The sequence below is a fragment of the Pongo abelii genome, chromosome 2 (genome assembly GCF_028885655.2).
Source record: "Pongo abelii isolate AG06213 chromosome 2, NHGRI_mPonAbe1-v2.0_pri, whole genome shotgun sequence".
NCBI lineage: Eukaryota > Metazoa > Chordata > Mammalia > Primates > Hominidae > Pongo > Pongo abelii.
Genome location: NC_085928.1, coordinates 78,604,746 through 78,617,889, shown reverse-complemented (window position 1 = coordinate 78,617,889; position 13,144 = coordinate 78,604,746). Strand labels below are relative to the sequence as shown.

The window sequence follows — 13,144 nt, the reverse complement described above, 5'->3', positions numbered from 1 at the left end:
CATGTGACCTCTGGGCTACAGCCAAGAAGGGAATCAGAGACACATGGCTGGTTGGTAATATGACATGTACATTTAGGCTTTGACCCCAGAAGCCCTAAGCAACCTTTTCATGTGACCCAGTTTTACAGTTCCTGCAGGATCCGAGAGCTGACACTGGAATGAACCTCTGGCTATCTGAGTGGACTGAGCAAGTGACACAGATGTTCTGCCAATTTCCCTAAACAAGTAACAGGGATAAAGGACAATAACCTTAGCTCAGAAGAGGCCCCAGGAGCAAGGAAGGCTAGGAGTCACTGCTGCTGGCTGGCCCTGACTGCTGCCAAGGGCAGGCATGGAGATATAGCAGGGAGTAGAAGTCACAGGTATCTGCTAAATTTCTAGAAGGCCATATCAGTAACCTCATACTTCTTACCTTCTGCTGAGACACCTTCTCCTTATTACTATGCAGAAGACCAGAAGCTTTAACCTAAAGGGAGGTTAAACTTCTAATCAAATATACATGGTGAACAATGAGAAGTGAAAATTCCTTCTTCTCGCTTGTCCCCTTTCTTGTGTAGGGATGCAGTAAGTGCTGGGAACTGCCACTCTGAACCATTAGACCTATGGGGCTTCATGTTATGTTAGTACTTCCCATACATGCTTTCTCTCTTTAGCCCTCACAGTAATGCTATTAGGTAGATTGAAATGCCCCCCAAGGAATTTTCTGTGGATTTCCAACCTGCAGGTGGCTATAGACCATACAGGCTATAGACCATACACTATGGTTATGAAACATGAAATGGAGCATGGATATGAAACCATTTTTAGAATTTATATCATGCTTAACAAAGGTAATGGGGACTGTTCATGACTGTAGGCAAAGGGAGGGACCTAGCCCTGTGGGAGAGACCACTGTAGCATGAAAAGTGGGATATACTGATAACTAGGATGGCGTGGGAGGAAAGAGCATTGAGAATCCAGTGGGAGGGTTTTTCCTTGGCACCAAATAGGAGCTTCTTTTTTTCCCCTTCCAGAAATAGTGGCAAATTAATGAGGGAGGGGAGAAGTTGAAGATGCAAAGATGAAGATGCAGTCATAGTGAAAGGTCTCTTTCTAACAAATTAGGAAAGAAGGTAATTTGTTCAAGCAGAGAGGCAGGAGAAATGGGAGTTGGGGACATTAAAACACCAACCATGAGAAATGTGATTAGCAATAAGCCAAAAGTGAATGAAATCAACTTGATTAATATTATTAGTAACACTCTCTGAGCACATACTCTGCCAGGCTGTATGCACTAATCACTTTATGTGCTTTACCTCATTTAATTCTCCTAAAGAGAAAGAAAATATTGTTATCCCCATTTTTCAGATGAGATGAATTAGGCTCAATGTTTTGTTCAAGGTTGTACAAATAATAATTGATGGAACTGAGCCGCAAACACAGGTCTCCAAAGAGAGAATCGTTTTGTCATAGTGCCTTCAGGCAAACACGGATATTACTCAGCTGAACAGGGTAAGACAACAATGGCTGCTGACATGGATTAGGGACTAGCAGACTGGATACTGCAGATGAAGGAGTTGAGTGGTTTTAGTGGATAGATTTCTCAGGCAAGGTAATTAAGCGGGTGAAGGCAAACAAAGGAAAAGATTGGGACACAAAGATGTGAAGATGTTTTTAGCTTCTTCTAAGAGTTCAAGTGCTATGAGAGTAGAAATGATACAACTTTTTAAAGCAGAATCCAGCTGACCTATGATGGGAACATAATGTGAGAGAGAAATAAGTGATTGTGTTCTTAGGCATGGAGAATTTGGAGCTGTCTGTTACTGCAGCACAATATAGTGTGACCCTGCGAAGGCAAATAGTTGTCTGATTTTGATGTGTGACAGAATTATCTAGGCTTCATGTTCAAATGCAATAGCCCTTGCCCCATCTCCAAATGTACTGATTTGGAACCTGGACTGAGGCTGGAACATGACATTTTTAATAAGTTCTTTAGGTATACCATACCTACCACATTTCAAGGACTAGTGAGGCACCCAACCTTGATTAATTTGAGGCACCTAAGGTACATTTGTGAGACTGGAAACAAGGCATAATGCAACCATGACTTGCCAAAAAATTGGTAGCTTTCTTCTCTGGCCTGAAGCACCCCATGCCAAGGTATAAATCTTGGCAAGATTTCAGCTACTATGGGCCCTCTTGCGGGGCACAAAAGCCCTATTTCCAGAGGTTATTAAAGTATATTCTTTCATCTAAGAAGGTAAATTTTTCAAAAATTGTCAGGATATGCAGTATTCTAATATTGTATCAAATGGACACCTGACTAACATGACCTGACATGTTAATTCATGTCAAAGTTTTATTATGTCTAGAATTATAGTGAGATTCTTGATGTAACAATTCAAGGTAATATTGGTTGGCAAATCTTTCTATTATTGGTGGAGGAATAAGGGCTGATTCTGTCTATAATCAAAATAACTATGTTTCATTACACTGCAATTTAAAGTAGATTTATATAATTCAAAATTCTCAGCATTTTATATGAAATGTACATAAAAATATTAATTATGTGAGCCTCCTTTCCTCCTCACAAGGATAACACTATTTAAATTATTTCTACAAAATGCTAATTATTATGAATACATTTTAAATTTTATGGAACGTGAAAAATACTTTAATAGTTATCTCGACAATCATACAGGGTAAAAGGTGAAATTTATAAAGAAGCAATTTTCTTATAGTAAACCTGATCACAAATTGGTAAAAGAACAAATGATAAAAAGCGAGGTGAAATGATTTGCAAAAAGAAGTACTACACTGCCATCTACTGTTCAAATAAGTCATATGCTTTAATTGCTATCAGATCTTAATGTGCATTGTACTTGGGAGTAGAGGGGCGGAGAAAAGAGAAACTTGTGAAAAACTGAGATTATCAGACTCCATCTCAGGTATTCTGGTTCTGTGGAGTGGAGATGGAATTCAGAATCTGCCTTTGTAAGAAGCACTCCAATTGAGCTTATATAGGTGGTTCCCTAAACATACCTTAAGAATTACTCAAATATATCTTGGCCATTGTAAGGTATGATGCACTCTTTAAACATGCCAGGCAACACACAGTTCCATCACTGACCCATGCAAACAGATGGTTAGATTTCATAACAATTTTTAATGTTATTTTGTTTATGGCTATGTAGACATTTGTGTATGCTAGAATAATTCTTTATCTCCAGGTTTCAAATGTGGCATTCTCTAATCAAATTTGCATTGCATAAAGTCGTTTTTCACTCTTAGATCGTTTTCGATGAGGATTATGCATTTTTAAAAGAATTGGGTTTCTATTTTTTCAATTGTTTTCCTTCTCATCATGTACTGACTTTTTTTCTGATAGGATAATTATTGATGGAGCTAATTTGACCATATCTAATGTAACTTTAGAGGACCAAGGTATTTACTGCTGTTCAGCTCATACTGCTCTAGACAGTGCTGCTGATATAACTCAAGTAACTGTTCTTGGTAAGTGCACTAACTAATGAGAAATCTGTTAATTTCTTCATTTCTGATTAAATTTCATCGTTCCTGGCTAATAAAGCTAATGATTCTTTGAGCCCCTGCACATATATTGTTAGTTTCAAATTTTTGTTTAAAAAGCAACGCAATTTCAAATCCTTTCTCCTCTTTTCATATAAAAGAAATTAATTAATGCTTAATTTCTTTTCCCTACGTGTGTTAATTTGCCAATAGCAGTGGGAGGTAAGTGATGCTATCAGCAGAAAGAAAAATAAAGCACGCTTGAGTTCCTAGCACTCTTGAGCTACTCTTCCCTGGTGTACAAAGAAATGGGGCTGAGAAATGGAGGTGGGCTAGACTGGAGGATCTCAATAGGGGTCGAGAGGTGGATGCACGGTGGTCATCTGTAAACCAAAGGCACAGACTGAGTTCCCAGGGTTCCAGGAAGGATGGAGAGGAACTTCCAGCATTCTACAAAGGAATGTCTTTGTTTTTTTTGTTGTTGTTGTTAGTGAAAGTACTAATTAGGAAACAGTGTGCACACTTCACTAGTGTAATCAATGCAATTACTCCTGAAATCACCAATGTTTAAAGCTCTTAGACTATCTGCTGGATGTTTTCCAAAATTTCCCTTCCAGGTTCACTCTCTACCAGCTCTTTGACCTAGAAAGATTGCTTGTAAAGACAACATCAGCAAACCACTTGCCTTCCAGCTATTATTTGGTTCAGCAAGTGGAGGGCCATTTGGAGTGTTGTATTGATTCTCCCTACTCCGTCCCTGTGGACTGGCTGTGTCCCACTGCCAAAGTCATGGCTTCTGCAGACAGGGTCTCCTCACACCATTCCTTCTGATGGGGCTCTAGCAGCTGCATCCCACCACCAATATTTCAGGTCTCTCTCACACCCAGCCTACTGAACATCCTGCCCACATCTTTTTAAAGATGTTTTATTAAAACGTTTTGGAACTATCCTAAATTTGTGTGAGTTATTCATTAATTTTCTGCAGGGACGCTAACAGCTACAGACATTTGTTCTGTTTCAGTGGCCACCATTTAGTCTTTCTTTTAGTTTGCAGATATTCCTTAAAAGTATTGGTTTTGCCTACCCTTCTTTATCATATGTCTACATTAATCATTGTTAATAACAGACCTTTGTGTCTTTAGCACTCCAGCTGTTGGGGCCGTCTGTTAGGTTCCAAACAAGGGAGGTGGTGGTACAGACCGAGGGAGAAAATTCAGTCTCTTCTGAGAGGCTGATAAAAAATGGATCAACAGGCTGGATCTCTTCAAGTAAAGCGAATGGCCACCCTGTCTCGGGTGAAACAAATGGCCATCAAGGTTGGGTTCTAAAAATAAAAGAACAGTTTCCACTTATAGAAGGTATGGATTTGTAGAGTTGTAGAGTCGGCTCAGTAGAATTATACATTTAGGCAAAATGTTTGGCCGTGGGTATTTGAGCATTTTCAGGTCTTTACAAGCAGAAACGTTTAATCCCCTAGTGATGATTTTGACAATAATTCATCAGATAAAGTAGTTGAGCTTCAGATAAACTGGAATTCATCCCAGGCCCAGTGAGTAGAGGGGTAAGTATCAGGCTCCTTGTGCTTTGTCCCTAAGTATTTTGAGCAATCTCAGCCACCAAAGGGACTGGGTCTCCTACTGCTTGATGCTCCCCTTCTCAATTTCCTTAGAAAATTTAAAAGTTCATTCTTGAGATTAGGCTGCCATTTTTGGAACTATTAATTTTTTTAAATTCTACCTACGATTATATGTACTGTTTATATATGCAGTAATTTACCAATGTTTACAGAATAAAAATAAAAATAAATTTTGGAGAATATTATATTTAAAATTTACATTCTTTTTTTTTAGACAAACTTCTGATTTACCAAAGCATCTCTCAACAATTGACAATAAAAAAATAATTATATAGACACATATGAGGTTTCTAAAAGACTATGTTTTACCCCCTGGAAAACAATTTTTAAAAGTACATACTTGACCCCCTTTAATCAAAAGTTATTTTTAAAAGCCTTGATATAAACATGCTTTCAGGATATCATTTTTTAAAAGTTTCAGTTGCAAGTTCATCAATTCTAGCTCCATATGATTCTCAGAGGAGCCAGATTTTAATGTCAGATGCAATACGCAGCCTTAGTTTATTTCAGGAAGCTTCAGAAATTAGTGGACTCAGTAAATACTGAAGAGAAACCAAAGTCCTCTGAGCTCAGAGATTCTGAAACCTGTTGAAGAATTAACTTTTTATTTATGGCTTTAATGTTTGGACACAGTCATGAACCACATTTTTTAAAAAACATGTTCTCTATTCTGAATTGGAAACAATGCTTTTTGTCAATGTAAATTTCTAACAATTAGCAAATATTCAAGAGGAGCAATAGACGGTGCTTTCCACTTGGAGAAGAAAGAGCCCATTGAAAGGCTACATTAGATAATATCTTCCTTTTCTCTTCTGCAAAAAGATAAAAGTCCTCCAATACTTGAGAGAATTCAAACCCAATTTTCAGAGTAAATACCATTAGAAATAAGATTTTTTACTGTTGCTTTATTTTCAAAGTACCAGAAATTTTCATTTTCTTTAGTACTCAAAAATTTGTGATCATTTACTTACTTAATTTTCCAGTTTCTGTCACAACATTTAACAATGCCAAATCTCCCTGTTCTGATATAAACTGCCTTCCTGCTCTTTTTGAGAACTCCAGGTTAAGAGGGTATCAAAGTTGCTATAATGAAAATTCATTGTTATCAATAATGATAAAAATCCAACAGAGTTGCAGAAAAGAAAGCAGAGCTCATGTTCTCTTTTTCTATAACCATAAGACCTAATTTTTACTGATTTAATATAATAATTATACACGATTGAAGTAATAATATCTTTTTCACTGATTTATTTAGTTATAAAACATTTATGTGTGAGGCACTGTGGGCAATGCAAAGCTTAATAAAATATGACCCCTATTCTTGGAGATGAATCAGGCATATAAACAAATATGTACTGGACAAACAGAAATGATTCATTTGAGATACATCATGTTTCTCAAACTTGGGTATACCTAATCACCATCCAAGGAACTTGTTTGCAAATGCAGACTCCTGGACCCACCTTCCTTGGTAAGCCAGAAATAGGGCCTAGGAATTTTCATTGTTATTAACTATTCCTAAAAGAATTCTGATGTCCCTGGTCAAGGATAACCCCTTGAGACTGTAATCAGAGAAGAGGGAGGTAATATGGTCCATTGGGGAGTACATGTGAAGATGCTGCATTTTACAAAGAACCCCAGACCCCAGAGCCTGATGCGATTGAACATAGTGGAGACATGGGCCCAGAAAAGAAGGGTTTTTATGGAACCAAACTGGGGTCCACCAACCCGGTGCAGTAAGACCAGGTATCTATACTGAGGTTTGCAGTGGGAGAAAGGAAGACTCTTATCTGCAGGGCACCAAACAAGAACTGGTCAGCTCATGCTTAAGTCCCAACCTCCTCAGTGGCTTGCAGGTGAGGGTATTTAAAAGCAAGAGTAAATTTCAGGAAAGCAAATGCTACAGGCAAAATAGTAAATTAGTACATTGAGGTTACACATTGGTTTATGCCTAAAAAGGGTGAGATATCTTGAAGTGGAGATGGGGCATGGCTTACAGGTCATAGGTGGATTCAAAGATTTTCTGATTTGCAATTGGTTAAGGAAGAGAAGCTTTGTTTAAAAATTGGGAGTCAGTCAAAAAGAATATTAGCTCTGGCTCATGGATGTGGCTCCCTTTAGGCCCTCAGGAAGAAATTTACAAAAAATGATGATCAGAGCTCAGACTTCAGTTTCCCTTTATCTGAGGTCTCCGTGCCAGCAAATTTATTTGGTGAGAGTCTGGGTTCTACAAAAACAACTTAGAGACATATATTAAGATGTTATCTTCAGTTTCTATAGGAGAACCAAACATCCCTGTGATTCTAGCTTCCTTGGCTATTGTTTAAAGCTGCTATTACCTCCGTTCTTATGAAGTTGTTTATTTACTTCTTAGGGCTAGCTAGGTGCCTGAATTACCCTTGAAACTCCACCTTTCCCTTCCATATATGGGGCGGGAGGCGGGTGTGCTTCCCAGGTCCCTAAGAGGGTGGTACCTCCTCTGTCTCAGGGTAGCTGGCAATGTGTCTGAGGAAGGGAATCAGGTAAACAAAGGCAATTATCTACATTTTCCCTTCCTTTATTAATTAGATGTTCCGGATCCACCAGAAAACCTTCACTTGTCTGAAAGACAGAACAGGAGTGTTCGGCTGACCTGGGAAGCTGGAGCTGACCACAATAGCAATATTAGCGGTAGGAAGACTTGGGATAACTGTTTTCATTACTCTAGATAGTCAAAATTAATAGTGAAGTCATTTTTTAACCACCCTTAGTGGATTATTCTTTTTATAACATCCTTTTGAACTTTTAATATTGGGTATAAATTTCGGTATAACTTATCCATACTCCATACATTCTAATATTTTTTTCCCTGTTCATACTACCAGAGTATATTGTTGAATTTGAAGGAAACAAAGAAGAGCCTGGAAGGTGGGAGGAACTGACCAGAGTCCAAGGAAAGAAAACCACAGTTATCTTACCTTTGGCTCCATTTGTGAGCTACCAGTTCAGGGTCATAGCCGTGAATGAAGTAGGGAGAAGTCAACCTAGCCAGCCGTCAGACCACCATGAAACACCACCAGCAGGTATGCAGGTTCTCACATCAGGTTTCTAACAAAATATTTGTTTGTCCCCATCTTTGAACATCTAAAAAAAAAGATTGATAGAGTAATGTAGGATTTTAGATTTCTCCAAATAGTGTTAACAGTTCTGTAAACAGCACACAAAATATTCAAAGCACACAAGTTTCAGAAGTGTTACATACGAGTTCGATAAAAGCAGGAAATTAGGGGAGTGACATATGAAAAAAACCCATTACTTTCAGTTATTTCTGATGGCTAAATATCAAGTTTAACCAGATATCATCAAGTAAGTTCTAAATTAAAGTTCAATATGTATGCATCTAACATTATTAATTTTTACGCATTCAGTGTCTTTTCTTGTGTTTCAACATCAATCTAAATTTCCAAGATGCGTTTGAAAAAATCTCAAGGATGACTGCTAAAATTTGTATTACTTAATTGTTATTGATCATCAATATGGTCATAGCACGATATTTTATTTTTCGTTGGCTAAAATAGATACTCTAGTACATAATTTCCTTTTTGGACTGAGAAAAAGCAAGTGAAGGTTATAACTGAATCAGATAGAAATTAACACTTGTGTGATTTTAGTGTATGTCAGCCTTTGCACTAAACTCCACATTTAGCTATTGCTAATAAAACGAATCCATCTAAAAATATTCATGACTACTTTACAGGTTTTATTCATTTTGATGTCCTTAAAACTCGGCTGCTGATATTAATACATGGTGTTTATTTTATTCTTCTAAAGGCAAATATTCACAACATATGTTTCTAATGACAATTCTAACAGAAAAAATAGGGCAGGCTTAAATTAAAATATATTTTTTTAAAAAGCAGGTTCAGAATTTTAAAAAGCAGTTTTAAAAATTTTAAAAGCAGATTCAAAATTAAGACATATATAGTAAACCATCTACTCTCCACTGGTTAATAATTATTTCACTCCAAGAAGACTATTTTACTCTTTTAAATAAAATACAGATTTAAAATCTACCTTAAATCTTTTTAGGAACTGGACCAGATATAAATTAATAAGTACAATCAAACTTATTTAATTATCTGTGTTTTTTGGGGGGAGGAGTTGTGATATGATGACTTACCTATGGGTTAAAAGGAAAAATAATGTTAATGTTTTTAATTTTTCAGCTCCAGATAGGAATCCACAAAACATAAGGGTTCAAGCCTCTCAACCCAAGGAAATGATTATAAAGTGGGAGGTGTGTATTCCTTAATATGTTATGTATTTCTTTGTGCTCTTTTCTCTTCCTCTTAGGTCTGCATGCTAACTACAATGATAGCACAACATTTTTTTAAGAACAAAGATAAGATTTGGAAATGAAATGAACTTGTGAGTCATCATCATAAATTTTAAAGATCATTGTGATTAAAATGATGTTATGAAATCGAGTTTAACGCTGGTCAACAATTTAGGGAAGATTATGCAGATTGATTCAGTTGTAATACATTACCAGAGTTTCAAATTATTAATAATTTAATTAACAATATTCTAGATTCTCTTCCATTCAAAAAATACTGAAAATCTTTAATTAATTTAGTATAATCTACTAGATATTATTCATATCAAACTGATGACCCCCCAAAAAATATTCGCTACTCATTAAACACCAGTAGACATTTTGTATTCTCCTCTCTAATAATTCTGAGGATGATCTTGTGAAGAAAGCATCACGAACGCCTTATTCTAGATCTGGAGATGGCATCCAGGATTATGAATGTCTTGCCCATCACCACACAACCAGAAATCCACAAAGCTAGGATTTATATATGAGGATCTTTGGACTCCAAACCTCACTTTTTCCTCCTTTACATATCTCTGTTAAATGTTATTAAATAGACTTCACCATTTGAATTTTGCATAAAAATGCCCATCTACCCAGATAATTTTAATTATTCTAGGGTCATTTCCAAATTTCTTCTGTAACAGTGGGGAATTTTATTTTCCCTCTACTACTTGGATGTATTCAATGACCAGTATATTGGCTTACCTAAAAGGAAATTATCATTCAACCATTCTGATGAGTAATAGGCCTCCAACATTGAATTTATAAAATTTTGTGTAAACATAGAACATTTTTAATGTATGCTGAAATATACTAATTTATTTCCACAATTCATTCCAAGTATAAATTTTTGGAAGAGTTTTAAAATGCACAAAGTTTAGTTTGCTTTTTATCCTCGTATGTTGGTCTTTGTACTCATTACACAATCACATGGCCCATACTTGCAAAATATTTAGTCAATATTTTTTAGATCAGAATTAGCTCTTTATTTCCACTTCAGTGAAATTAAGTTTTACAAGTTTAAGATGTGGAAAACTTTTTTTAAAATGGTAATACATAGAAATGAAATATATTCAATAATATTATTTCTTTCCTTGAATGTGTGGTTATAAATAGTTACTACTACATTGTCTTGATAATTACTTAATTTGTAGTCTAAAATGATGTTAGTCTTTTAGGGTATATCTGTATTATCCTCCCTTAAGTTCCATAGAAATTTTCATAAAGTAGATAATACAGTTGGTTAGATATCAATAATACTGTGTATTTGCCAGTCAGTTCCTCAGAGAAGCACATCATGTTCCAGTAACATTAGCTCATTAATCCTCACTACTCCTTTGGGAGGGCTGTGGTCCATGATGGTGTCAGTCTTATATGTCATAAAGAGAAACTGGGAATCTCAGAGTTTAATGACCTCACCCAGATGCCATGGGCTGAGTCATACGGAAAGAAGGCCAGAAATCTTCAGTCTTTTTGACTGCTCCTCTCACTCATAAGTCATTTTTTATTACCCCAAAGATACACAAGATTGATTATTAATGCTCTCTCCTTGTAAGAATGGGACTGTACTAAGAAAGCATCTATGGCCAGGTGCTGTGGCTTATGCCTGTAATCCCAGGACTTTGGGAGGCCAAGGCGGGCAGATCACAAGATCAGGAGTTTGAGACCAGCCTGGACAATATGGTGAAACTGTGTCTCTACTAAAAATATAAAAATTAGCCAGGTGTGGTGGCGCATGCCTGTAATCCCTGCTACTTGGGAGGCTGAGGCAGAAAAATCACTTGAACCCAGGAGGTGGAGGTTACAGTGAGTTGAGATCATGCTACTGCACTCCAGCCTGGGTGACAGAGTGAGACTCTGTCTCAAAAAAAAAAAAAAAAAAAAAGAAAAAAGAAAAAGCATTTGTCTTTGAGGAGCAAATGACATGTAATTTAGTAATTAATTGACTAGAGGAAGGAAGTAGTCACAGGATTTGGATCTAGGCTGACAGTTACATTCCCAGTATGTCCCATGGTGTCTCCTATTATCTTGATGTGTCAGAGATCTAATCACTGCTGACACAGCCAGTGAAGTTTAAGAATATTCATTCATTGAGTATCGTTCTATATGGATCATCCTATGGAAAGGAGTTAGACTCCAGGTTTTTCCCAGTTTCGCAATCAGATAGTATTGTGCATGAATTACCAGACCCCCTCCAGAGATGTACTCAAAATAATTCCTGTCTACATGATAATGGGTCAGAGAGCCATAATTTGAAAAAAAAAAAAAAAGCTGATCTTTCCCAAAAGAACTAACAATGGAGATGAGGACTAGGAACAGACTGGACATCCCTAATTTTTGTTTCTTTGTTTATGTTTTACATTTAACGCTAAACATGATTCAATTTAAAGTAACATTACAATTTAACTTAATGGTAGAACTAGGCTTTTTAGTTAGCATTACCTTCAAACATTCACTTTTCATATATTAAGTGGGTCATGACTCACTCATGTATTTTGAGTGTTCGAACATCATCATGTTCTACTCGCAAAACAGGACAAAAGAGTCTACTGCAAACTCATCAGTTAAATACCTATACCAGGATAATTTTTGCTTGAGAGTTTCCATTGTTCTTAAGCATATACATGTGAATTTTTAACTTTGCTCGGTAAAATAACACATTTCGAACTTAAAGGACACCAAAAACAAAACCAAAAGCCCAAAACCCCACTAATGTTGGGAAGCAGGAACATCTTTAATTACCTGGTTATATAATCACATCCAAGGTAGTTAACTCCTAATGGATCTAGGTTTTGTTATTTATAATACAAGTATAATAAGAAGACCTACTGGCTTTAAAATGAAATTAAGTGGAATTAAATTAAATATTGTATAACATAATGACTATAGTAGATAATAATGTATTGTATTCTTGAAAATTGTTGAGAGACTAGGTTTTAAGTGTTCTCATCATAAAAAATAAGTATATGAAGTAGCATATATTTTGAGTAGCTTAATTTAGCCATTCCACAATGTATACATATTTCAAAACGTGTTGTACATAATAAGTATATACAATTTCTATTTCTCAATTAAAAATAAATAAAAATGTTCAACAATTTTTTAAAAAATGGAATCAAGGCAGGACAGCAGTCTTTCTGTTTTCTAGATTAATAGTTATAACCTTGCTTGGTTCATAGATCTCTTTGAAACTATGTTGGACGTACAGGCTCTTTTTCTAGAAAAAGTCATACTAACAATATCATTGGTTTCTCAGATCCTTTAAAGGATACACATGTACCCTATCTAGAGAGTCCTACACCCCAAGTTAAGAACCTCTTTTCTAGAGACTCCTTCCTCATGGGCTACTTCACGAGAGGCAGAGGGAAGGGAAGGCTGGTGGTCTTCCTGCTTACTCTGCCCTTGCTCCTTCTGTTCTTTCTTGAAGAGATTATTTGGGAAGTATCTGAGGTTCAGTAGACATTGCCTTAAGGTCAAATACAAAGCATTCAGGCTGTTTATTTGGGTTCCTGGGTACTAAAAAGGCCAATAATATAGCTAAAATATTTTTGTCTAAAGTGTTATGATTTATTATTTATTTAAAATTTGTCAGAGAACTTTATTAAATTTAACTCCTTTCTTTGGAGCAAAATGTGTAAAAT

The 13,144-nt window shown here is 36.2% G+C and overlaps 1 protein-coding gene across 18 annotated transcripts in view; it reads left to right on the top strand.

Annotated features, from left to right (window-relative positions):
• CHL1 (cell adhesion molecule L1 like) overlaps window positions 1–13,144 on the top strand; it is a 213,847-nt gene that overhangs the window by 178,750 nt on the left and 21,953 nt on the right. For all 18 annotated transcript variants that reach the window (XM_054546846.2, XM_063721970.1, XM_054546850.2 and 15 more), the window contains 4 exons: window positions 3,368–3,492; window positions 7,712–7,813; window positions 8,008–8,205; window positions 9,349–9,419. In XM_054546846.2, coding sequence (XP_054402821.1) covers window positions 3,368–3,492; window positions 7,712–7,813; window positions 8,008–8,205; window positions 9,349–9,419 — 496 coding nt within the window. The remainder of the gene's footprint in view (window positions 1–3,367; window positions 3,493–7,711; window positions 7,814–8,007; window positions 8,206–9,348; window positions 9,420–13,144) is intronic.